The 25,194-nt window shown below is 32.0% G+C and overlaps 1 protein-coding gene across 4 annotated transcripts in view; it reads left to right on the forward strand.

Moving 5' to 3' along the window:
- LOC6048766 (FERM, ARHGEF and pleckstrin domain-containing protein 1) overlaps positions 1–25,194 on the forward strand; it is a 132,495-nt gene that overhangs the window by 88,041 nt on the left and 19,260 nt on the right. For 2 of the 4 annotated variants that reach the window (XM_038263010.1, XM_038263011.1), the window contains exons 3-8: positions 12,379–12,709; positions 17,097–17,220; positions 17,283–17,526; positions 17,590–17,750; positions 20,308–20,382; positions 22,175–22,287. In XM_038263010.1, the coding sequence (XP_038118938.1) occupies positions 12,379–12,709; positions 17,097–17,220; positions 17,283–17,526; positions 17,590–17,750; positions 20,308–20,382; positions 22,175–22,287 (1,048 nt within the window). The remainder of the gene's footprint in view (positions 1–12,378; positions 12,710–17,096; positions 17,221–17,282; positions 17,527–17,589; positions 17,751–20,307; positions 20,383–22,174; positions 22,288–25,194) is intronic. The other 2 variants (XM_038263012.1, XM_038263013.1) reach the window with 1 other exon arrangement.

Genomic DNA, 25,194 nt, shown 5'->3' on the forward strand with positions numbered 1-25,194 from the left:
GCTTTATTTTATCACCATTGTGTTCCCCGGACAATTTTACATAATAATCAATGTAGACCTGAAACTAAAATGAACAATTGGCAAGATACAGCGGTTTTACTGAACAAAGTTTGATTTTACGCAGCACGCGGAAGTATATGGTGTACTTTTCAACAAAAAGGGATGAATCCCGCATAGTTCGGTTTTTACATGTGAGAAACTTATTCCGGATTTGAATTCATAGGACAGAGTGCAGCGCAAAATCAAACTTTTTTCAGTAAAATCGCTGTATCTCGCCAATAGTTCATTTTAGTTTGATGTCTACATTGATTTTTATGTAAAATTGTTCGGGGAACACGATGGTGATAAAATAAAATAAATAAAAATATAAGGAATTGGTCAAAACTTAATTTTAATACTTAAAACGTTAAAATATAAAATTAGTGGACTTTTTACGGTTAAAATTTTATTTTTATCGAATTCCTTGGACAATTTTCTATAAAATGCAACCTGTAGAAAGTCTCAAATAGTTGCAAAGTTGAAAAAAAAGTTTTTTTTTTATAAAATCGTCAAAAAAGAGGGCGGCGCCAAAAATAGAGGGATGGTCCAATCAGCACCAAACTTAGGATTTCTGTTAACTATCAATAGATGAACGTTCCCTCCAAGTTTGGTCCGAATCGGTGAAGGTCGAGTCCAAAAGTGTTCTCAGTAATACAAAAAAATCCAATTGGAAAAAAACATGCAATTTATCGAGTTTTTTTTTTTTTTTTTTTTGTAAAGTACAAGTCATAACCTGTAACATAGTCGAAAATTCCTTAAAAATGGTATAGACTCTTATACGAAAAGAAGTCAAGTTACAAAAAAAAGTTTCCAAAACAGGAAGAAATATAGTTTATAATCATATTTAGTATGTTTGAACTCCTTTGAAGACATTATACATTTTCATGAAATACTAAAGTTCAGCGCCACGATTAAAGTTTTTTTTCGCGGAAAAACAATTTTTTTTTGCAACGGGTTTATTGAAATCTAAACCTGTATTTTGGCTGAAATTTACATACAAATTAAACATAAGTCATCAGGATTGCCAATTGAAAAAAAATAGAATATAATTTTCATAAATTAGATTTTAATATTATGAGAAAAAATTTCTTTTTGAACATTTGCTTGTTTGTTATTTTCAAAATAGTTACATTTGGGCATCCCTAATCCGTAAAACGAACTTTCGCGTCAACATCACGGCCTCAGGGTGTAATCATTTCGTCCTATGGCGGACGAAGGATACGTCCATCCGTACACAACATTATATTAATAATGAAGCAGTGAAAATAAAAATATTCATCAAACTGAGCTTAATTTATTCAAAGTATCCTGCATGTCTTGATGAAAATCTCCTTGGTTTTTGTTTTGACATGACAAATTTCGCGCTTGTTTCTGTTAACATAGACAACCAGAAGGACCTTTTTTGCGAATATTTCTTTTGGTACAAATAATTGCCGCATATTTTTTGACAACTAAATCTGGCAAGCAAAAAAAATGTCAAAAAGCCTCGATGACGGTCGGCGGTGCGCCGTGGCTCTTGGCCAACTCGTTGAAACGGAGGAAAACCGTTAAGGATCAACGACCTTTTGCTTTCCTTTTTGGCGGCGGAAAATTAATTGCTTTGGAATGCGGATAAAGGATGCTCTCTTTTTTGTTTGGTAAAATCTCAAGACTTGCTGTTTTACCTAATGGATCGAAAAGTTTGCTGTTAATTAAAAGTTGCGGCATTTTTAAGGGGCCTTTTCTCGAGCAACTTTTTTTTCTGAAAGTTTTCCTTCATAAGAAAAACATTTGCGGATGCCATCGTTTTCGCATTCTCGGTACAAAATGTTTGCTCGTCAGACCGGCAAAAAGCTGCACTTTGCGAATCGTCTCCGTGTTTTTTTTTTTTTGCTCACCAGAATCGATCGATAAAGGATTGCTGGCCCGAAAGTGTCTTTCCTTCGTTAGGGACCGGCTCAAGGATACGGCTTTTTGTACGTGCAAATCGTCGCACCGTACCTGGGAAATACGTGACCCATTTCTTGCACTATAGTATTGCTCTCTTCGACGTCTTTGGCAACACTGGAAGATTATTTTTGGTTGAGTGACTTTTGCGCAAGATATTTGATTTGTAAACTAACATTTGATGAGGTAAATTGGACTTATTCAGAAGTATTACCAAATAAGTAAAATATTTACAGTTAAAAAAAACAGAGCAGAATACTGTGAAGAAGCATACAAAATTAATGCCACGGTCTGAGTTTCGGGGTGCGGAAATTTATTCCACTCGTGGGAGTGATAACATTTCCGATGTTTTGTTTGGGTTGGACCTCCCCCAATGGAAACAATGTTCTCGTGAATCAAACAGGAGAAGCATTATTAATTCAATTCATTTTCATTATGTGCTGCTACGATCCGGTGGAAAGTTCGTCTAACATTAAGCCTGACTCAATTTTCTGAAGTAAATATTTTTTTCTAAATCGTAGGCTTTCCAACATCGTCTCAGACTGATAGGTAATCCAGAATTACCTAGCCTTTGAGCAAGTAATTCAGTTACTTTTCTGTAACTATATTCTCGGAAACATTCTATTCTCTTTTTGTTTGACTTGTGCTCTTTGTTTTCGGTGTTTTACTTGTTTTCCTGGTTTTCTTTTTTTTACGTGTTTTATCTGTTTTCTTTGTATTCTATTTTACTTGTTTTAATTGCTTTATTTGTTTTACTTGTTTCACTTATTTTACTTGTTTTACTTTTTTACTTATTTTACTTGTCTAATTGTTTTATTTGTTTTACTTGTTGTACATGTTTTACTTGTTTTACTTGGTTTTTTGTTTTACTTGTTTTACTTGTTTTACTTGTTTTACTTGTTTTACTTGTTTTACTTGTTTTACTTGTTTTACTTGTTTTACTTGTTTTACTTGTTTTACTTGTTTTACTTGTTTTACTTGTTTTACTTGTTTTACTTGTTTTACTTGTTTTATTCGTTTTATTCGTTTTATTTGTTTTATTTGTTTCACTTGTTGTACTTGTTGTACTTGTTGTACTGTTTTACTTGTTTTACTTGTTTTACTTGTTTTACTTGTTTTACTTGTTTTACCTGTTTTACTTGTTTTACTTGTTTTAAGTTTTTACTTGTTTTATTTGTTTTACTTATTGTACTTGTTTTACATGTTTACTTGATTGCTCGAGATTATGGATTTGATTTTGGATTAACTTTTTTTTATGTTTAAAAATATGGCTAAACGTTAAAAAATCGAATATATTTTTGATTTATAATAAAAGATAAAATTTAAAAAAAAAATATTTTTTTTGCACATGTTTCTACTAAGAGCGTCTATCCCGGGAATTCCCGGGACAAAATTACAGGGATTTTTCTTGAAATAAAAACAACTGATTTTGGTCTGGAAATTCAGATTGTGTTGTGAAAATAGATAACAATTGAATACTAAGTAATCAATATTGAATATTAAAAAAAAATTAAAAAAAATACACATTTAACTTTTTTTCATCAAACCCTAGATTATTTTTCATCAAATCTGGGGCAAATCAGGAAAAAGTATCAAATTTAGACAGCTGTTCAAGCCAATTTTTTTGCATAATGTTTCGATTTTTTATTGATTTCGGTGAAAACAGGAACAGACCAAAACAATTAGTACATTCGAACGAACAATTACACACACAAAAATATTTCCGAATGTTACATCATTTTTAATTTAAATGTAATTTTATGTAAATTTGAACCAAATTATACGTAAAAACATCATTTTACGTGTGATTCAACCATTTACGTCGAATCTCAGGTTCACATCAACTGAGTTTACATGTGATTCATTTTTTCCGTTTCGAGTAAATTCACATATTTTTTTCCTGTGTGGTTCATCTATTTCATTTCTCTACAATCTCCTATACTAATTCAGACTGTAGTCCCATTTTTTCCAGTTGGCGGTAGTTACTTATGTATAATTTGTATGTTTTTTATGAAACATGAAATTCTAATTTAATCTAAAATTTTACATTGATTGGAATAATTTTATTTGCTTTCGTTTTTTATTAGATATTTTAAAATAAATTTTTAATGCTTTTCTGGACATGTCATAAAAAAAATAAAAGATAAGAAACTTATTTTATTTGAATCACATTGGATTAAAAATTGAGTTTCATTGAAAATCCAAAGCACAGCGAAAAAAAATTCAAAAAAATATATTTAAACTGTTTAAAAATGATTTACTTGTTCAGATTGAATTATAGATTATCACGAAATAATAGTATTGAGCTAATTCTATGATTTTAAGCATGAAAAACATGAGAAATATTATGAAAACAAAAAAATTATGACTGCTTCAAAAATTTCCCGGGATCCCGGGAATTCCCGGGTTTAAACATTGAATTTACGAGCCATGGTTTCAACATTTGAATGAACAAAGTGTTTAAAAATGCATTTTACACCAGCCCAGTTGTTTTGCAATCGTGAGTTTCCAAAATACCTAAGTATCAACAAAAATTTATTTTTTTGCAAAAAAAAAGTTTTTGCGGTGCTGTACATTGGAATTTCATAAAAATTCAAAATACTTTTAATCCAGCCCAAACATGCTAAATATGATTATAAATGCTGAAAATGCGTTTTAGATTGTTTTATGTTGATTTGACTTATATTTTCATTAAAATTTTGAAGATTCTTGAAAAAAAAATAAATTTCCCCCTGATTTTTCGGACCAATTTTGAAGGGGGAGGGGGAGGGGGGGGCATAAACTTTGAAAAATATTTACAACGGCCTAAGTTATTATGATAATTCTAGTCGTTGGGCAAATATTCCTTCCAAAGTAATTCCAAAACTTATTTTGTCGTCTTTTGAAAAACAAAATCCTCTGTGGAATCTATTTCAAGCTATGTAAAAAGAAATGAGAGGCTTCATTAGGCTTGAATAAACACATCTTTCTGTAGAAATTAAGGCCCAAAATCAAGTCTTTGAAACCACTAATCGAGGGCACACATTGTCCTACTTTCCCCAAATGGCCAGTCTCAACAGCATTCTAAACAAAACAAAAAGAACTTCATCAAGCTTCCTCTTTTATGTGCCACTTTTGGTTGGGTCAAATCTCACAAATCTGAATCCTAGTCAGTAGTGCTTGGTAGAGCCTTTTCTCTCTACGGAATCTATAAATAGTTCGTGCCTGCCCCCACAGTCCAAAGGACCACACAATCATCGCCAGAACCAATCATTGTCATCGTCAACGTCATTTTCATCACCCTCGTCACAGAGTCTTGGAAGAAATCGTGGCCGGTGTTCCCTGCTGACTCAATCGATCTTTTTGTTAATGTAATTAATCAAAAATGTCAAAAAACTAAATTCCGTTTAAATTTTGAAACTAAAAATATTTTTTTTTAAACCAAATTTGTCAACGTCAACGCGGAGAGTAAAATGGCCTCAATTTTGAGTGAGAGAAAAATGACAATCGTGAGAGCATAATGCTCTCGGATTATCGATGTACGGTTTTAGGAATGAATCTAGGAGTAAAATGCTCTCGGCTATCTCGAGTTTCTTGCAGTTCTACAAAATATCAAACAAAATACTCGCCCGAGGATAGCTTAACCGTGACGCAATCTAAGTATGTGTGAGTGTCTGCTCCCTTGATGTGTGGGAGGATATCCGGAAGATATCCTAAATCCGGACTGGGAAGGAGCGCCGCACAATGTGCGGTGACACTTTTCGAGTGGGATATGGCATCGAGAGCCTGTGCAGATGTGGCACTAATTCGATTACTGCTGTTGGATTTCCGCCCCATCACAGCTCGCCGGCTCACAATGCAGTGGAGGTTGGGTCTAATGTCTGGATGTAATTGACAATTGTTGGGAGGTAATTACGTTTGCCTCTCATAATGATTTCATTAGTTTTATTGACTTAGGATAGTGTAGTTGTAGTTTTACAGTTCATTTTGTTAGTAAAAAATGCTTGAAACAAACTTTACAAAACAAAGTGCAAAGCTTGTTTTTTAAGCTCCTACTAAATCCAAGAAAATGGAAATGAAAACGTTCCTCCATGTGTAACGAAAACTGTTTGTGAAAACCAAACGAGGGAGAAAAGCTGCATATGGAAGAACTGAAAGGTCGAAGATCATCGTTAAACATTATTTCAGCCAAGCAAATTTTACCTTTTATGCTGACTTGGGTGGTTTTTCCTGTGTGAGGAGAGTGGGCGGTATAATCGCAAATTTACTTAAACACACACGCACACACTCACCATGATGAGATGCAACGATCTGTTTGCCCTTTTTTTCGACAGAATTGACCTCTCTCAAGTTACCATCGACTGTGGCATCGTTGTCATGATAATGTAAGTGGACGACCTTCATGAATGTGAATTGGCTCATAAAAACATTGTGTTTGTGTGCGTATTTGCTTAAGATTGCAAATATTCACGCAGTGGCATATCTTTGTTGAGGCAACTAAAAGGGTAAATCTTAGAACTTAATAAGTACGGCAAATTAAGGTTTACTTGGTCTTTTTTATAAACATTTTAAAATATTTTTAACACTTTGGATCACGTGGACAATTTCGGAACCAATCCCTGCCTCTACACGGAGAAAAAAGAATTCCCAAAATCGTGAACAAGCGTTCATGAAAATAGGAACCACAAACAAAGTGTTCAAATCCCAAGGTACGTTTTTGGAAATCGTACCATGGCATTTGAACACTTTGTTCGTGGTTCCCATTTTCATGAACGCTTGTTCACGCTTTTGGGAACTCTTTTTTCTCCGTGTACCCAAGTGGGCAAAGATTCGTACAAAAAAAATGTATTGTATGGACAATTTAAAATGATATTTCAATAGATTTCAAGTGGTAATTTTTATTTAAAACTTGGTTTGTTACAATACTTGCAAAATTGCTAAATTTTGAAAATATTTTTTTAAATATTCCAAGCCTGATTTTGAAATTTTGAAAACAAAAAGTATCACAATTTTGCAAAATTTAAATATTTTTTCCCTTAACTTTTTTCAGTTACAATCCATTTTACATGCTTTTTCATTAATATTTTCAATTTTTGAAGAGAGTGAGGGGAGAGGGGCAATCCTTAAAAAAACATTTATAATGATCTTATGAAAAATTATTGATTATTTTTAATAAAGCTTCTCAAAACCAAGCACATTCGTGTTAAGGAATCCATAGAGTTTTGGAAACATATTGAAGGATTTTTTGAAAACTGGTCCAATCCCCTATTCCCCTATTTTTAACAAAAATACTGTGTTTATAAATGTTTTTAGTCTTTCAACACTGATGAGAAATTTCCGATCCGTTGATTCAAATATCACAAAAAAATAAATTTAAGTTTTTTTTTTTCAAAAATTCGCAGTTTTGGGAAAATTTTAATTATTTAAAAATATATTTTCTATCAATATCTATGAATAATTTCTCTCCAATTATTTATTATTTATTATTATTATTATTTATTTTTTTATTTGATTTAAACTTTGTGGGGGCCTTCCCTATGACCAAATAAACTATTTTGTGTAATTGGTTCACCCATACAAGTCTCCATACAATTTTGGCAGCTGTCCATACAAAAATTGTTTGTAAATATTCAAACAACTGTAACTTTTGAGTGAATTTTCTGATCAATTTGGTGTCTTCCGCAAAGTTGTAGGTATTGTTGAGGACTTTTGAGAAAAAAAATAGCTACACGGAAAAAAAAATTGCAGATTTTTTAATCAACTTTTTTTCACTAAAACTCAATTTCCCAAAATACGTATTTTTTGATTTTCGAGATTTTTTTGATATGTTTTAGGGGACAAAAATCCGCAACTTTTGAGCTATAGAGAAACATGGTCAAAAAATCTGCCGCCGAGTTAAGAATTTTTGAAAAAAAAAAACAGTGATTTTTGGAGAAAAAAAATCGAAGTTTTATGCAAAAACAAGTTTGACATTATTTTTTAACGCAAAATTGAATTTGCAATCGAAAAGTACTTTACAATTTTTTTGATAAAGGGCTCCGTTTCAAGATATAGCCACCGAAAGTTTGATTTTAGCGAATTTGTTGCAGTTTTTCAATTTTTAAAAATAGTGACCATGAGTGACCGTTTCTAAAAATATTTTTTTAGAAAAGTTCAGAAAATTTGCTATAAAATTGTCTAAGAGACATTGAAGATTGGACCTCGGGTTGCTGAGATAGAGCAGCTTTAAGAAAAAGAAACACGATAATTGAAGTTTTCTAAGTCTCACGAAAACAACCCACCATTTTCTAATGACGATATCTCAGCAACTAATGGTCCGATTTTCAATGTTAATACATGAAACATTCGTGAAATTTTCCGATTTTTTTGAAAAAAATATTTTGATTTTTTTAAATCAAGACTAGCATTTTAAATGGGCGTAATATTCAATGTTTGGCCCTTTTAATATGTTAGTCTTCATTTTAAAGTTTTCAAAAAAAAATTCGAAGAGATCGAAAAATTTCACGAATGTTTCATGTATTAACATTGAAAATCGAAACATTGGTTGCTGAGATATCGTCATTAGAAAATGGTGGGTTGTTTTGGTGAGACTAAGAAAACTTCAATTTTCGTGTTTTTTTTTCTTAAAGCGGCTCTATCTCAGCAACCCGAGGTCCAATCTTCAATGTCTCTTAGAAAATTTTATAGCAAAATTTTCTGAACTTTTCTAAAAAAATATTTTTAGAAATGGTCACTCATGGTCACTATTTTTAAAAATTGAAAAACTGCAAAAAAATCGCTAAAATCAAACTTTCGGTGGCTATATCTTGAAAACGGAGCCCTTTATAAAAAAATACTACCAAAAACAAACATAAACTAAACAAGATTAAATCAAATTAAAATACTTAAAAATGAAATAAGAAAAAAAAAATAAATAATTTTTTTTGTAGAGAGCAATTCTCTATGAAATCGGTCTTTTTTCTTCAATTTTAATTTTTGTATTTTTTAATCCGACTGAAACTTTTTTGATGCCTTCGGTATGCCCAAAGAAGCCATTTTGCATCATTAGTTTGTCCATATAATTTTCCATACAAATTTCGCAGCTGTCCATACAAAAATGATGTATGAAAATTCAAAAATCTGTATCTTTTGAAGGAATTTTTTGATCGATTTGGTGTCTTCGGCAAAGTTGTAGGTATGGGTACGGACTACACTGAAAAAAAAATGATACATTTGGTGATTTTTTTATTTAACTTTTTATCACTAAAATTTGATTTGCAAAAAAACACTATTTTTAAATTTTTTTATTTTTTGATATGTTTTAGAGGACATAAAATGCCAACTTTTCAGAAATTTCCAGGTTGTGCAAAAAATCATTGACCGAGTTATGAATTTTTTAATCATTACTAATTTTTTCAAAAAATCGAAATATTGGTCGCAAAATTTTTTCAACTTCATTTTTCGATGTAAAATCAAATTTGCAATCAAAAAGTACTTTAGTGAAATTTTGATAAAGTGCACCGTTTTCAAGTTAAATCCATATTTAGGTAACTTTTTTGAAAATAGTCGTAGTTTTTCATTTTTTAAGTAAGTGCACATGTTTGCACACTTTTGAAAAAAATATTTTTGAAAAGCTGAGAAAATTCTCTATATTTTGCTTCTTCGGACTTTGTTGATACGACCTTTAGTTGCTGAGATATTGCTATGTAAAGATTTAAAAATAGAAAAATTGATGTTTTTTAAGTCTCACCCAAACAACCCACCATTTTCTAACGTCGATATCTCAGCAACTAATGGTACGATTTTCAATGTTAAAATATGAAACATTTGTGAAATTTTCCGATCTTTTCGAAAACATTATTTTCAAAATTTTTAAATCAAGACTAACATTTTAAAAGGGCGTAATATTGAATGTTTGGGCCATTTGAGATGTTAGTCTTGATTTGAAAATTTTGAAAATAATGTTTTCGAAAAGATCGGAAAATTTCACAAATGTTTCATATTTTAACATTGAAAATCGTACCATTAGTTGCTGAGATATCGACATTAAAAAATTGTGGGCTGTTTGGGTGAGACTTAGAAAACATCAATTTTCCTGTTTTTAAACCTTTGCATTGCAATATCTTAGCAACTAAAGGTCGTATCAACAAAGTCCAAAGAAGCAAAATATAGAGAACTTTCTCAGCTTTTCAAAAATATTTTTTCCAAAAGTGTGCAAACATGTGCACTAATTTAAAAAAATGAAAAACTGCGACTATTTTCAAAAAAGTCACCTAAAAATGGCTATAACTTGAAAACGGTGCACTTTATCAAAATTTCACTAAAGTACTTTTTGATTGCAAATTTGATTTTACATCGAAAAATGAAGTTGAAAAAATTTTGCGACCAAAATTTCGATTTTTTGAAAAAATAAGTATTGATTAAAAAAATCATAACAATCATAATGATTTTTTGCACAACCTGGAAATTTCTGAAAAGTTAGCATTTTATGTCCTCTAAAACATATAAAAAAATAAAAAAAATTAAAAATAGTGTTTTTTTGCAAATCAAGTTTTAGTGATAAAAAGTTAAATAAAAAAATCACCAATTTTTTTTACCATGTATCATTTTTTCCAAGTGTAGTCCGTATCCATACCTACAACTTTGCCGAAGACACCAAATCGATCAAAAAATTCCTTCAAAAGATACAGATTTTTGAATTTTCATACATCATTTTTGTATGGAAAGCTGTGAAATTTGTATGGAAAAATATATGGACAAACTAATGATGCAAAATGGCTTCTTTGGGCATACCGAAGGCACCAAAAAAGTTTCAGTCGGATTAAAAAATACAAAAAAAATCGAATGACCGAAATCCTAGAGAACTGCTCTAGAACAAAGTTGCTCAAAATGACCTCCTGAACAAAGGAAAAATAAAAACTTGGGCAGTAGAGAGTTAACCAATAAATTACCAAATGTATTTTTTCAATATTTTTTCAGTACTATTCAATTCTAAAGCACTTTAGAGTAGTAATTCGATTGTCTGAAGTGAACTTTTGCAAAGCCTTCAAATAATTGAATCTGGACCGCATTTAAAAAAAATGCTAGTTCTGTTGAAATTTGTCAAAAAAAATTATAAACGTGAAATATGAATTTTAGAAACATAAATTTTGAATTTTTCAAAAACACGTTGATCTGTAGAAAAATCAAACTGTTGATATTTACTTTTGAAATACTTGAAAATTCCCGATACGAATTTGATTGTTTTTATTGAAAATAGGTAGTTTTGCTAAAAAAAAACATAGTTTTAACTGTTTCTGATTATTTTATTTTTTTCTGTGTGATATAAGGAAAAATATATTTTGTTTGACAAAAAGCACTAAAGGAAACTGACGGACACAATTAATTTACAAATACACACATTTCTAAGCTTACATCATTATTCAAATCGAGTCTAAAGGCTACAAAATTTGGTTTAATCATACTCAAAAAATTTCCTGCTTTCCAGAATAGTTTCAAAAAAGGTATATCTACCGTAATTCTTGCTATAAATCTATGTTTTTTTTTGTGATTTTATGCCAGCACTCTTCATTGCTCACTAAACAAGTAATGAATTCACATTATTGAACATAATAATGTCAGGGTCGAGTACGAAATCCAATCAGCAAATTGATCAAAGGCCAAGAAACACGCTATTCAGAGGTTTAGTTGCTGAAAGTTAGTTTATAAGCGATATTTTGTATTACAGTTAAATAAAGTTTTGAAAATCTAATAAAAATTGATTAAAATTGTAGGAAATCAAACTTTGTCCAACAAAACTTTTAATTTCTTTCCCATCGCTAGGTGACGATCGTAAACACCGTTCCTCCATTACTTGGAGGGGGGATTAGAAGAGTGAGACGAACACACCTGAAAGTGGATTTTGATTGCTCGCGGAGCACGTGACCTGCGTGTGAATCTAGAACCTTAAAAGTGTTCGGAAATGGTTAGAAGCAACGATGAATTTAATCCGATATCCCGTTGTTGCATAATCGAAGAAAGTGTGAGATGTCAATTGAATTTAAATTAAAATCGAACGTTGACTTTATGGAGGAGGGTCATCAATATTGGTTAAGATCAAATGTTAAGATTTTTATTTGACTGTACTAGTATCCAATAAATCCAGAACAAAATCATTAGCTTCGACAAAAACATCAAAACTCTGGTTAGCTACTCCTCTCCTGAGGGAGCTCCCTCGCCGGAAATCCAATTAAATCAAATTGAATCAATTAGAGTATTTTAATTACCGTTCCAGCTCACCGCAACTCCCCCACCAAATTACCGATTCACCAAAAAATTTCAATCAATATTTTCAAACCGTATTGTCTTTCAGCCTAATTGAGTGCGATTCGCTCGAACCCCACCACCGAGGGGAATTCCTCTCAACTAAATTGAAACTGATGCCCTGACTCCTTTCTTTTCTCTCCCTCCCTCCAGGCCAAAGCCATGGGCAAGGTGCTGTTTGAGCAGGTCTGCCGCCAGCTGAATCTCCTCGAGGCGGACTACTTCGGGCTCGAGTACCAGGAGGCCCCGTCCGGCACCAAGTACTGGCTCGACCTGGAGAAGGCCATGAACCGGCAGGTTGGCCTCTCGCTCATCGAACCGATGCTGCGGTTTTGCGTCAAGTTCTACACCCCCGATCCGCTGCAGCTCGAGGAGGAGTACACGCGGTACCTGTTCTGTCTGCAGGTCAAACGGGACCTGGCCACCGGGTCGCTGCAGTGCAACGACAACACCGCCGCCCTGATGGCCAGCTACATCGTGCAGGGTGAGTGTTTTGAAATTTCTTTCGAATTTGATATCGTCTTATGTTTTGAAATGACCAAGACCGACAAAGAAAAAGTTCTGCACAATCATGCACTCTTTTGTTTTAAATCACTTTCAAAACAATTCATTGTAGATATTGCTAGACTTAAGGCATTTTTTGTGATAAATTTCAAATTTTAGCTTATCGGACATTTTGTCTTACCAGGAGTAAGATTTTTAAATAGATCGGACGATTTCTCATCTATAATTCTCTGACGGCAGCATGTACCGTTTGCGGTTTTACGAACCTTTATTATTTTTTTTTTATAAAGTTGCCTTTTTTAAATTTATCACTTTGTTCAATATTTCAAAAAAAACCGTGCGAAACCAAATAAGCTATAAGCTAAAGGATTCACTATGTTTAAAAGGCTTTTTATAAAAAATCTAGATTTTGTACCTAAACCTGTAGCATTCAAAGGTTCAATCTGCAAAGTTTTTTAGACAAATTTATCGAAAATTTTCTGAAATTCTCGAAAAAATAACTTTCGGCTTGAAATATTTAATAACTGAAACATTGCAAAATTTTCGCAAAAATCAACTTTTAGGTGGACATTTTGAAGCATTTAATTGAATTTATATTTTTTTTTCTTAGTTTTTTCGTCAAGGTTGTTAATCGATAAAATTATCGTCGATAATATCACCGTCTGACGATAGCGATAATCTATCTTTATTACGATAACTAATCGGCGATAATGTTATCGCCGATAATGGACTCATTTTCAAAATCATTCTGGAATCGAATAATTCAACCATATGGTGTTGAATTTTTAATGCTTTCTCTAATATATTTTTAGAAAATGTAGTAAATTTCGAAGTAAAATATGTAATCAAAATTGTTCACAAAATGTCGTATTTTTTCGAAAGTACTAAAATTTTCATAATTTGCTCTATGGGTATCAAACGAAGCGAAATTGTGCATGATTTTCACTTCATTACGGGTTTTTTTTAAATGCTGAAATTTTCGCAAATTACCGTATTTATTCGAAAATACTAAAAAAATTCAAAACTTAACAATATGGGCATCAAACAAAGCGAAATTTTGCGGCCTTTTTCACTTCATTGTTGTTTTTTTTTTTAAATTCCAAAATTTTTCACAAAATATCGTATTTTTCCGAAAATACTCAAATTTTTAAAATATGCATTGTGGGTATCAAACGAAGCAAAATTTTGCATGCTTCATACTTACATTTAAATTGTGAATGCTTTATATAAAAGTTGGCGCCGTTTAATACTCATGTTGCAAATTTTGAAAACTTGAGTATTTTCGAAAAAATACGGTATTTTGTGAAAATTTTAGTGATTTATACAAAAAAATCTAATAAAGTGAAAAAGCAAATAAAATTTCGCTTCGTTTGATACCCATATTGCATATTTGATACCCATATTGCATATTTGAAATTTTTTAAGTATTTTCAAAAAATACGGTAATTTGTGAAAATTTTATTATTTTCAAAAAAAAACTCAATAAAGTGAAAAAAAATACGTATTTTGTGAACAATTTTGAGTAAATATTTTACTTTGAAATTTTGCTACATTTTCAAAAAATATATTAGTGAAAGCATTAAAACTTTGGTTGAATAAATCGATTCTAGAAAGATTTTAAAAATAAGCTAATGTCCATTATTGGCGATAACATTATCGCCGATAAAATTATCGAAATATCGATAACGATAGATTATTGTTATCGTCCCAACGATAACGAAAAAACTATCGTTATCGTTATCGAGCCTCGATAATTTTATCGTTAACAACCTTGATTTGAAAAGTCTTTATGTGATTGAAAATACATAAATATGCATTATGCTATTTATTGTTAATTATTTTACAATCGTTTTTGCAAGTTTTTTCAATGAAAATGTAAATTTTAGTCTTTTTTTTTGTTGGAAATTTTAAAGAAAGGGTTACAAAAAATAACAAATAAAATTTACAATGACCTAAAACATATAAATAACAAAAATTAAAAAAAAATAGTTTTCTTAAATTGATACTTTGCCGAAGACATCAAATTAATCAAAAGCTGGATTTTCGAGACACAGATTCTACAATGTTTAGATACCATTTTTATGGACAACTGTCAAATTGCTATGAAAACTTGTATGGACGCAAAATGGCTTCTTTGGTGATACGGAAGGCACCTACTAAGTTTGAGGTAAATACAAAAAAAAATCGATGGCCAAAATGTTGAGTGGCTCGGGTAAATAAAGAAACGAAAATATAAATTTTATTTTAAATGTTTAAATTATACACTCTACTTGTCGACATTTTTAATAAATTTGAGAAAATGATAATAATTTAAGAAATATATTTTTAGTTTATAAAAGCACGTGAAGTTCTTTGCGAAGTATTTAACCACAAAAAAACATGAAATATTTTTCAAGGATTTCTGTTTGTTGTTTCTTTGGTGTTTGTGTTGTGAAAAATACAAGATATGGGTCATTCCTTCCCAAATGACCACGCGTCCAACATCGACCTTCACCAAATCTGCTCATATTTGGCATGGGGGTTGTTTTTGCCCCAAATACAAAGAATCCAAAGTTTGGTGACATTTGGTCCACCCCCGCGCCCGTGGCACCCCCCTCTTTTTCTAAGATTTTTGAAAAACCTCATTTTTAAAATGAATTTTTCTAAGAGAAAAGTATACAAAAAGTGAACTTTTGGGTATGCATATTTGAAGATTTTTTGACGTAGAATCGAATGGCGTACTCAAAATTAACGTACAGTGTTGCCAGATATGAAAATTTTGCGCTTTAAGTTTTAAAATGCACTTTTAACCCTTTCACTTACGGGAAAACTGACAATTGCATTCGATTGCTGAGAGTTTTTTACATTAAATTCAATCAAAACCTCAGGGTAAAATGAATATTTCTTGAGATATCATATTTTTAAGTTGGAAAGCTCTGTATTGCACAGCAAATGTTTTACTTAACCATCAATTTTCAACAGTACATTGCGTGAGAGCATAGTAGGCCTTGAAATTTGAATATTCTTTTTTTCAATTTCTAAACGGAAGCAAGTGAATGTCCCAAAATTGATTTTTTGTATGTATGTATTTGTGTATGTATGTATTGTATGTAAGCATTTAAACCTTCGTCTTGGCAGGACTTGGCGTGGTTCACGGATATAAAAAAAATGACAAAGTGTTTAATTTCGAGCGCATCAACCGGAATTTTCTAGTTTTATGGCCCCAGAAGCTAGCCTGATAATATGAGCCCATTTGGTTAGGGTTGGTGGGTCTAATTTTACCTGAAGGATTTTTGGAGTTTTTTTTTTTGCAAAATTTAAAAACATGCTAAAAAAATTAACCTATATCTTTTCGGGATCAATTCCTAGCGCTTTGCGATGTTCTACAAAGTTGTTCCCCGGATCAAAATCTTTGAGAATTTTGACAATAAGAAAATTTGATAGCGTTTTGGGAAACTTTGTCGAAGAAGATGTTAAAAGTGAAAATTCCTCATAGTAAATTAATTAAAGTTCCATTCATTAACCAAATGGGCTCATATTATCAGGCTAGCTTCTGGGGCCATAAAACTAGAAAATTCCGGTTGATGCGCTCGAAATTAAACATTTTGTCATTTTTTTATATCCGTGAACCACGCCAAGTCCTGCCAAGACGAAGGTTTAAATGCTTACATACAATACATACATACACAAATACATACATACAAAAAATCAATTTTGGGACATTCACTTGCTTCCGTTTAGAAATTGAAAAAAAGAATATTCAAATTTCAAGGCCTACTATGCTCTCACGCAATGTACTGTTGAAAATTGATGGTTAAGTAAAACATTTGCTGTGCAATACAGAGCTTTCCCACTTAAAAATATGATATCTCAAGAAATATTCATTTTACCCTGAGGTTTTGATTAAATTTAATGTAAAAAACTCTCAGCAATCGAATGCAATTGTCAGTTTTCCCGTAAGTGCTCGTACAAAGGGTTAAAAATGCATTTTAAAACTTAAAGCGCAAAATTTTCATGTCTGGCAACACTGTACGTTAATTTTGAGTACGCCATTCGATTCTACGTAAAAAAATCTTCAAATATGCATACCCAAAAGTTCACTTTTTGTATACTTTTCTCTTAGAAAAATTCATTTTAAAAATGAGGTTTTTCAAAAATCTTAGAAAAAGAGGGGGGTGCCACGGGCGCGGGGGTGGACCAAATGTCACCAAACTTTGGATTCTTTGTATTTGGGGCAAAAACAACCCCCATGCCAAATATGAGCAGATTTGGTGAAGGTCGATGTTGGACACGTGGTCATTTGGGAAGGAATGACCCATATTTAGATTTCTTGCCCCTTTTTTTATATAAAATTCTCTAAACGCTTTTTACTGCACTTCTATTCACAGCATCCTGCGGAGATTACGCCCCGGAAGACTACCCGGACCACACGTACCTGTCCTCGTACAGGTTCGTGCCCCAGCAGGACCACACCATGCAGCGGCGGATCATGGAGAATCACAAAAAGCACATGTAGGTTATCATTTTTAATCATAAGATCTGTATTCTTATTAATTATCTCCCCTTCCTTCCAGAGGACAATCCCCGGCGGAGGCGGACTTGAACCTGCTGGAGACGGCCCGGCGCTGCGAGCTGTACGGTATGAAGATGCACCCGGGCAAGGACCACGAGAGCGTCCCGCTGAACCTGGCCGTGGCGCACATGGGCATCGCCGTCTTCCAGGGCATCACCCGGATAAACACCTTCTCGTGGGCCAAGATCCGGAAGATTTCGTTCAAGCGGAAAAAGTTTCTCATCAAGCTGCACCCGGAGAACTACGTAAGGGATTTGCCTATATTGGATCACCCAGAGCTCAACTAATCTTTTTGCCTTCCACCACAGATGTACCACAAGGACACGGTCGAGTTCTTCTTCGAGGGGCGGAACGAGTGTAAAAACTTTTGGAAAAAGTGCGTCGAAAATCACGGCTTCTTCCGGTGCTCGGCCGTGCAAAACGTGCAGCGGCGGAAGGCACGCGTCCTGTCCCGGGGCAGTTCGTTCAGGTACGGAACAATTTTAAAGAGGGGTTGGTTGGGTTTTGCGCTAATTGGGGGATGGCTCCATTATTCATTACGAGGGAGGGAGGACATGTCAGAGTGTTGAATTAATGTATCAACGGCAACCGCGACGGGGGTCTTTTATTCAAACGGCGATGTAAGAGGAAATGTTAATTGTTACAAAATCAAGGGTGAATAAATAATTACGGGATTTTGTCGTTGCCGTTGGTAAAGATTGGAATGTCCTTTTAATCAGCAAAAGGTACTGCACTAAGTTGTGTAATTATTTGATAGATTTGATTTGAGGGAAAAGTTTCCAAAATTTCTGGAGTTTTTTTTTATTTTTTTTTATTTTCATTTTTGCAAAATTAAAATGCATATTTTAAATATATTTCTTTTTAAATTTAGAATCTTTTAAAGTTTCAAAGCTCTAAACGTTTTAACTTTCAAAAAAGTTACAACTTAACTTTTAAGCTAAGCTCCAACTCAACTTTTTAGCTATTTAACTTTTTAACTTTTTGACTTTTTAACTGTTTGACTTTTTAACTTTAACTTTTTTTCAATGAAAATGTACATTTTAGTCTTTTTTTTTTGTTGGAAATTTTAAAGAGAGGGTTATAAAAAAAACAAATAAAATTTACAATGACCTAAAACATATGAATAAATAAAAAAAATAGTTTTTTCTCAAATTGATACTTTGCCGAAGACACCAAATTAATCAAAAGCTGAATTTTCGAGGTACAGATTCTACAATATTTAGATACCATTTTTATGGACAACTGTCAAATTGGTATGAAAACTTGTATGGACGCAAAATGGCTTCTTTGGAGATAGGGAAGGCACTTACTAAGTTTGAGGTAAATAAAAAAAATACAAAAAAATCGATGGTCAAAATTTTGAGTGCCTCAGGTAAATAAAGAAAAGAAAAATTAAATTTTATTTTAAATATTTAAGCTATCTATACACTCTACTTGTCGACATTTTTAATAAACTTGAGAAAATGATAAAATTTTAAGAAATATACATATTTTATAAAAAGCACGTGAAGTTCTTTGCAAAGTATTTAAACACAAAAAACATGTAACATTTTTCAAGGATTTCTGTCTGTTGTTTCTTTTGTGTTTGTGTTGAGAAAAATACAAGATATTTAGATTTCTTGCCCCTTTTTTATATAAAATTTTCTATTTTGGTTTCGAGGGAAAAGTTTCCAAAAGTTCTGGAGTTTTTTTTTATTTTTTTTTATTTTTTTTTATTTTCATTTTTGCAAAATTACAATGCATATTTTAAATATATTTCTTTTTAAATTTAGAATCATTTAAAGTTTCAGAGCTCTAAACTTTCTAAAAAGTTACAACTTAACTTTTTAGCTAAGTTACAACTTAACTTTTTAGCTATTTAACTTTTTAACTTTTAAACTTTTTAACTTTTTAACTTTTTAACTTTTTAACTTTAAACTTTTAAACTTTTTAACTTTTTAACTTTTTAACTATTTAACTTTTTAACTTTTTAACTTTTCAACTTTTTAACTTTTTAACTTTTTAATTTTTTAACTTTTTAACTTTTGATTTTTTTAAATTTCCAACTTTTTAACTTTTTAACTTTTTAATTTTTTAACTTTTTCAATTTTAAAATTTTTAGCTTTTTAAAATTTTAACAACAAAAGAGACAAGAGACAAAAGACAAAAGACAAGAGAGAAAAAAATTGAGTGCAGTCAAAATCGAACCAAGATCGAACCAAATTTTTGGCGCGTGGCTTTTGAGAATGTCGTATGCGCATCAAACATAAATAACCTCGTAAATAACAAAAATAAAAACTTTTTTAACCTTTTTTTCTTTTTTAAATTTAATCTCAGGGGACAACGAGGGGAACAGAATTTAATTCAGTCAAGCACCTAATTTTGGCATATCAGCACTGTGGTGTTCAGTGACAGCTAGTTTAAAGCTTTTTTGACTGAAATTTAATTAGTATTCAATTCATTTTAAATCAACGGTCAGGACTAAAAGTAATAAATTTTATTTCAAGGTAATTGAAGCTATTAAGATTTTTATTTAAATTTAGTGAGTTTGGTTGTATTGTATCGTCAAGTAGAACTTTGTTTTATTGATCTAATAAATGTTAAATATGGAAAAATTTAGGTAAAACTGTTAAAAAAATAATTGTGTGAACAAAATTTATGTATTTATTTCATACGACCTCTTCAAAAATAACACGTAAACAATATTGACAGCGCCTCTGACGGTGTCAAATCCCTGGTTACAAGAGACAAGAGACAAGTTACAAGGGACAAGAGACATTGAGATGAATTGTTGAGAAAATTATTCTCGCGGGATGAGTTTTATTTTTTTGGTAAAAAGTGATACCATTGTTCTCTCGACTACCTGTTGTGGGTGTACCATTTCAATGTTGCTGGTTCAAACGTCATTTATTAAGACATTTACATTTCTGACAAGCTTGTCGGAGGGTTTGTCCTCCCTCGCTTGGGAGCTACAGCAAAAATAAAATCGCTGAACAAGAACTTTTCAACTAATCCCTCGACTTTTCTCTCTTCACTTCAATCAACAGGTACAGCGGCAAAACCCAAAAGCAAATCATCGAGTTTGTTCGTGACAATTACGTAAAACGGCAGACGTTCCAAAGGTAAATATTGATCTCCCTTCTCTCTCACTCTCTATCCCTCAAACGTTACTGTGTTTGCGAGCATTCGAGCAAAAAAAAAATCCTGACTTTGCTCGTTCGGCTTTCCCTGTGTTTTAGGGCCACTTCTTCCTCTGCCATTGTTCTGTATACTAATACCATCACCATAAAATACACACTCACACTAATACTACTGCTGCTATGGCCACGTCTACTAAGGCTTTTTTTATCTATTCTGTCATTGCTTTTCCCGATTTCCGGAATCGGGCGTAGCAAATTCCTCCTGGCAAACATGTTAGATTTTGCGCTCCCTTATTTTTCGTTTGCTTTACAAATTAGTTTGTCGCTTTGTCCTGAATTCCACGTTTTCAACAAGACGGCCAAACAAAATTGAAAGTTTTGTTTGTATTATGTTTTTTGAAACAAGTTACAGCCTAAGTTTTCTAGATTTTTTAGTTTCCTTTTAGTTTAATTTAAATATATTTTTGTTTGTTTTCAATCAATTTGAAAAGCCAAAATTTAAAAACTAAAATCACACATTATTCTTTTGCGAAAATATTGAAAGCCGTCGAACGTCCCATCTCTTGATCTTCTATTAGTTTCTTTACAAAGTTACTTTTATCCATGTTTTAAGATTTAGAATCAGTTCAATTTAAAAAAAAAAAAACAATAATTTCAGCAGTAGTATTGCGTTCCTTTGTGTTTGTGTTTCATCGTATTAATAGTGGATCAACTTTTGTTAATTAAAATTATGTTAATTTATTTACTCATGTTTGGTTAATTTGAGTTTTATTTTTCGAGCATTGAAGCAAACTGGTGAAACTTCGGATTCTCTTATTTTCCCTGACATGGATCAAATACCTTGATAAAAAAACATATGACACCAACTGGATTCATGCACCTGTCATGCCTGTATGCCTCAGTTGAACCGGCGATTTTACCAATATTGCCATGGCTTGCTGTCTAACAACCATAAGAAACAAGTTTCAGTGAAAATAAAACAAGGTTAATCTTGATTAAAAAAAAAACACATTGTTTATACTTTAGAGTTTCAGCCTAGATAGCAACTATTTTACAAATGCAACCTCAAATATGTCATTATTTTCAATAAATTCCATATTTTACATTCAAAACATTTATTAAACTTGTTGAGTGTTCTAACAATTTACAGAAAAAATGTACACTGCTTGCGATACACTCAACTCATGAATCTCATCAATCCTTCTTTTTTCACTTGCGTTTCTCATTCGATGTGTCATCATCAGTGTCGCTCGCAAAATGATGAGAGAGCAAACCACCTAGAATTGCCTCTCTCCCAATCTCTCTCTCTCACTTCCATTTTGATGTTTGTGATTTCATACCCACTCACGAGTATCTCTCTCTCTCTCTCGCTTTCCGTTTTACCACCTCATATCACTTGAAATGCTCTAACCCCTCTCTCTTTCTCTTTCTTGCCTTCGCGCACGCTCGCACTCTCGTTCACTATTCGCTCTATTCGCAACTCTCCCTCTCTCTCTCATTCCGTGCATACGAATGCGTGCGTGTGCGTGTGTGCGTGCGATGCTCGCGCAAATTCATACCAAAAAATAACAAAATAATAAAAAATAAAACATTTTGAAAAAAAAACCCAACTTAATCCGTAAGTTTTTACACATTGTTGTTGCTCTCTATTGTTATCCGTTATTTTTTTCTTCTCTTTCTCGTTTTTTGTCTCCGTTTTTGTGTTTTTTTTTTCTTCTTCTCTTTTTTCTCTCTCTTTCTCGTCCGCATATCCGACGTAACCACAAAAAAACAGGTCTCAGTCTTTCCGTCAGGGTCCTCTGCATTCAAGTACCCGAAGTCAGTCACGCACTTCATGCAATGTGAATCAAAGCATCTCGGCTCATCCCTTACTTCCGATCGAAACCGGTTTGTATTATTTTGTTATTTTTACTTTATTTATTACATTTAGTTTGTTAAGTTTGGTTGTGTTTCGTTTGTTATACTTGAGTTATTTTTTTTTTAGCTTCGTTTTGATTATGTTAGTTAGTTGAAAACGATTAGTTTGATCCACCTTGTAGATTCTTTGCACTTTTTCTTGAATAACTAAAGTACAAGTACACCCAGCGGCTAAATACTACATGACTGGCTGAAAAGTCCATATTTCAGAATGATTAAATTTTAAACAAAAAGAAGAAAAGTAAATTAAATTACCTTTTTACCAACTTAAAAATATCAAAATTAAATTAAAATTTATTGCTGCAAATTTGCTAAAATAACATTCTACTAAAAGCGTTTTGCGATATTGTTTGACATGCTAATTAACAATAAAAACAAAAAAAAACACGAATTTGCGCGGAAGATTTTCAAATCATCACAATCTGACTTTCGTGCTAAAGATTTTTGACAGCTCAAATATGCTTCAAACCCGCATTGGTCCATTTTCATTGTTTTGTTTGATATATTGTTGACAAAAAATTGTAGTTTTCGACCGCCGTTTGCCGTTTCCCCTTTGTTTGTATTAGAGAGAAATTGCCGATATCTCGCGAAACAGCGAAGAGAAGATCATTCTCTTTTGACATTCTCTCTTAGTGAGTTCTCAGTTCTGGTGACGACTTCCATCATTGCCATGATTTTTCGTTCGAAGATATAAATTTTGCGTCGTTGTCAATATTATGACGAAATTTCTTTTACAAGTGGTTTATGATTTTCCTATTTCTTGTAAAATTATAAAAAAAAATCATAATAAATCAATGATTGATAATTTCCGCTATCAACTGGATAACTTCACCTTAAACTGTTTTGATTCATCTTTTTATTATCCATCATAGAACCAAAATTCTAATGTTTTGGTTCAGCGTTGGAAGAAATTTCATCAAAAGAGTTTCAATGATCACTCATTGAGAGAGAAAATCAAGAGAAAAAGAATTTCTCTTCTCTCCGACACTACGGATTAATTTCAATCTCACTAATAAATTCACATGCGAGAAATGAAACGTCAGATGAGGTTGTAGACAGGCATTTTTATTTTGTAAAAAATATATCATGAAAAACAATTTAAAATGGTAAATGTTGATTTTAACCAAACAGTGCATTTTGCACGTCATGGTACATTTATAATGAGTGCATTAACGTGATTCGTTTTGCAAAAAAAAAAAAAATCTTGGAATGATCTGAACATTTAGAGGTTTAATCGAAAACATTCAAAAATTGTGGAAATTTAATCCAAAAGAATGATTTTATAAAATGATTTTCTGAACAGTTTAAATTTTACCATTTTGCGGACAAATTTCACCGATTTTTTCTGTAGGTAAAACATTTTTTCAAAAAATAAAATTCAACTGACAGCCACCTTACTGTATCTATTCTACAGAAATTACCTTGATTGTCTTCTACACCCTTACCAAAAATCGTGATTTTCTGGTTCAGGTACTGAGCAATTCAATGTCAAATAGGGAATCGGTTGTACCCGACCCTCTCCGATTTCAATAAAACTTTGTAGACATGTTATCCTACGCTTATATAAGCCATTTTTGTGTATATGGAGCCAGTTACACTCGATAATGACATTTGTGAAGGGCATAAGTGTTTTCAATAATTTTGTATTGCGTAATTTAAATATTGCTGTATCCTTTGCCTATTGCTGTAAATTGTCTGGAGAATCGATTCCCACTATCGGTTTTTGAAAATTTTGATGTTTAGAGCACTTTTGAAAAAACAGTTTCAGTAAATGATTTTTGTATTTTTTTAGGTGAGTTGCTCCATCCTGCATTTTTCGTGAGTCTTTTTGTTACATCTTAGGCTATTTTCACAAAAATTTCGAATTAAAAAAAATCGTGGGCTAACCTTCAAATTTGACTTTTAAACTAAAAAATAAAAAATCTCATAAAAGTTGAGTGTTTTTTTATTTCAGTGTATTTTTTTCGGAAAGCCCGTCAAACTTCCTATAATTTTGTCTTTAACCACATTTTCATTGCATTTACTATCCTGGTTATTATGCTATACTGGAAAGTATTATGTTTTCAATTATGAGCAAGCCCATACTTCCAATTGAAATGTGGTCAAAGACAAACTTACGGGAAATTGGACGAGCTTTCCGGTAAAAATATTTTCGAGACTGAAAAATCAAGTCTGCCATATAGAAATTGCCAAAAACCATCAAAAAAACTATTTTTTCAACATTTTTATTTATAAAACCGCTATAACTTTACAAGGATTGGACTTAGGACAATGGTCAATATGGAGACTTTTATGTAAAATTGTCTGGAAAATCGATTCCCACTATCGGTTTTTGCAAATTTTGATGTTTAGAGCACTTTTGAAAAAAACTGTTTTAGCAAATGATTTTTGTATTTTTTTAGGTGAGTTGCTCCATCCTGCATTTTTCGTGAGTCTTTTTGTAAAATCTAAAGCTATTTCCACAAATATTTTGAACGAAAAAAAATCGTGGGCTCACCTTCAAATTTGACTTTTTTTACTTAAAAAACAAAAAATCTCATAAAAGTTGAGTGTTTATTTGTTTCAGTGTATTTTTTCCGGAAAGCCCGTCAAAATTTCCTATAATTTTGTTTTTGACTACTTTTTGATACGAAGCAACGGCTTCGAGATACAACAATTTTTAAATCACGAAATATAAAAATATTGAAAACACTTACGCCCTTCTCAAATGTCATCATCGAGTGTAACTGGCTCCATATACACAAAAATGGCTTACATAAGCGTAGGATAACATGTCTTCAAAGCTTCATTGAAATCGGAGAGGGTCGAGAAAAAAGTACCTAAAAAATTCCTGTTTTGGTCTGGAATTGCTCTACTACAATCATAAAAAATAGGTTG

Source organism: Culex quinquefasciatus, chromosome 3 (assembly GCF_015732765.1).
Source record: "Culex quinquefasciatus strain JHB chromosome 3, VPISU_Cqui_1.0_pri_paternal, whole genome shotgun sequence".
Classification (NCBI taxonomy): Eukaryota; Metazoa; Arthropoda; class Insecta; order Diptera; family Culicidae; genus Culex; species Culex quinquefasciatus.